The following is a 714-nucleotide window of genomic DNA, read 5'->3' on the forward strand; positions in this document are numbered from 1 at the left end:
GGTAGAGTTGACCACCATGGTCTGGTGGGGCTGTAGGTAGGAGGGACCACCATGGTCTGGTGGGGCTGTAGGTTGAGGTGACCACCGGGGTCTGGGGGGGCTGTAGGAGTTGGGGTGACCTCCATGGCCTTCTGGACCTGCAGGAGTTGGGGTGACCACTATAATCTGGTGGGGCTGTAGGTGGATGTGACCACTGTGGTCTAATGGGGCTGGAGGTAGGAGTGATTACCATGGCTTGGTGGGGCTGTAGGTAGGGTTGACCACCGTGGTCTGGTGGGGCTGTAGGAGTTGGGGTGACCACTATGATCTGGTGGGGCTGTAGGTAGGGTTGACCACCGTGGTCTGGTGGGGCTGTAGGAGTTGGGGTGACCACTATGATCTGGTGGGGCTGTAGGTAGGGTTGACCACCGTGGTCTGGTGGGGCTGTAGGAGTTGGGGTGACCACTATGATCTGGTGGGGCTGTAGGTAGGGTTGACCACCGTGGTCTGGTGGGGCTGTAGGAGTTGGGGTGACCACTATGATCTGGTGGGGCTGTAGGTAGGGTTGACCACCGTGGTCTTCCTGGCTTTCGAGCGCTACATCGTCATCTGCAAACCCTTCGGCAACTTCCGCTTCAGCTCCAAGCACGCCCTCCTGGTGGTGGTGGCCACCTGGGTCATCGGCATCGGCGTCGCCGTCCCCCCCTTCTTCGGGTGGAGCAGGTGGGGGGGGGG

The 714-nt window shown here is 61.1% G+C and overlaps 1 protein-coding gene across 1 annotated transcript in view; it reads left to right on the forward strand.

Annotated features, from left to right (window-relative positions):
- Nucleotides 1–702, forward strand: part of OPN1SW (opsin 1 (cone pigments), short-wave-sensitive) — a gene marked incomplete at its 3' end in the record, with an annotated part of 1504 nt that extends 802 nt beyond the window's left edge. Inside the window, exon 2 of the mRNA XM_009580783.1 lies at nt 543–702. Coding sequence (XP_009579078.1) covers nt 543–702 — 160 coding nt within the window. The remainder of the gene's footprint in view (nt 1–542) is intronic.
- Between the last annotated feature and the right edge of the window lie 12 nt (nt 703–714).

This window comes from Fulmarus glacialis, unplaced genomic scaffold, assembly GCF_000690835.1.
Source record: "Fulmarus glacialis isolate BGI_N327 unplaced genomic scaffold, ASM69083v1 scaffold30526, whole genome shotgun sequence".
Lineage (NCBI taxonomy): Eukaryota > Metazoa > Chordata > Aves > Procellariiformes > Procellariidae > Fulmarus > Fulmarus glacialis.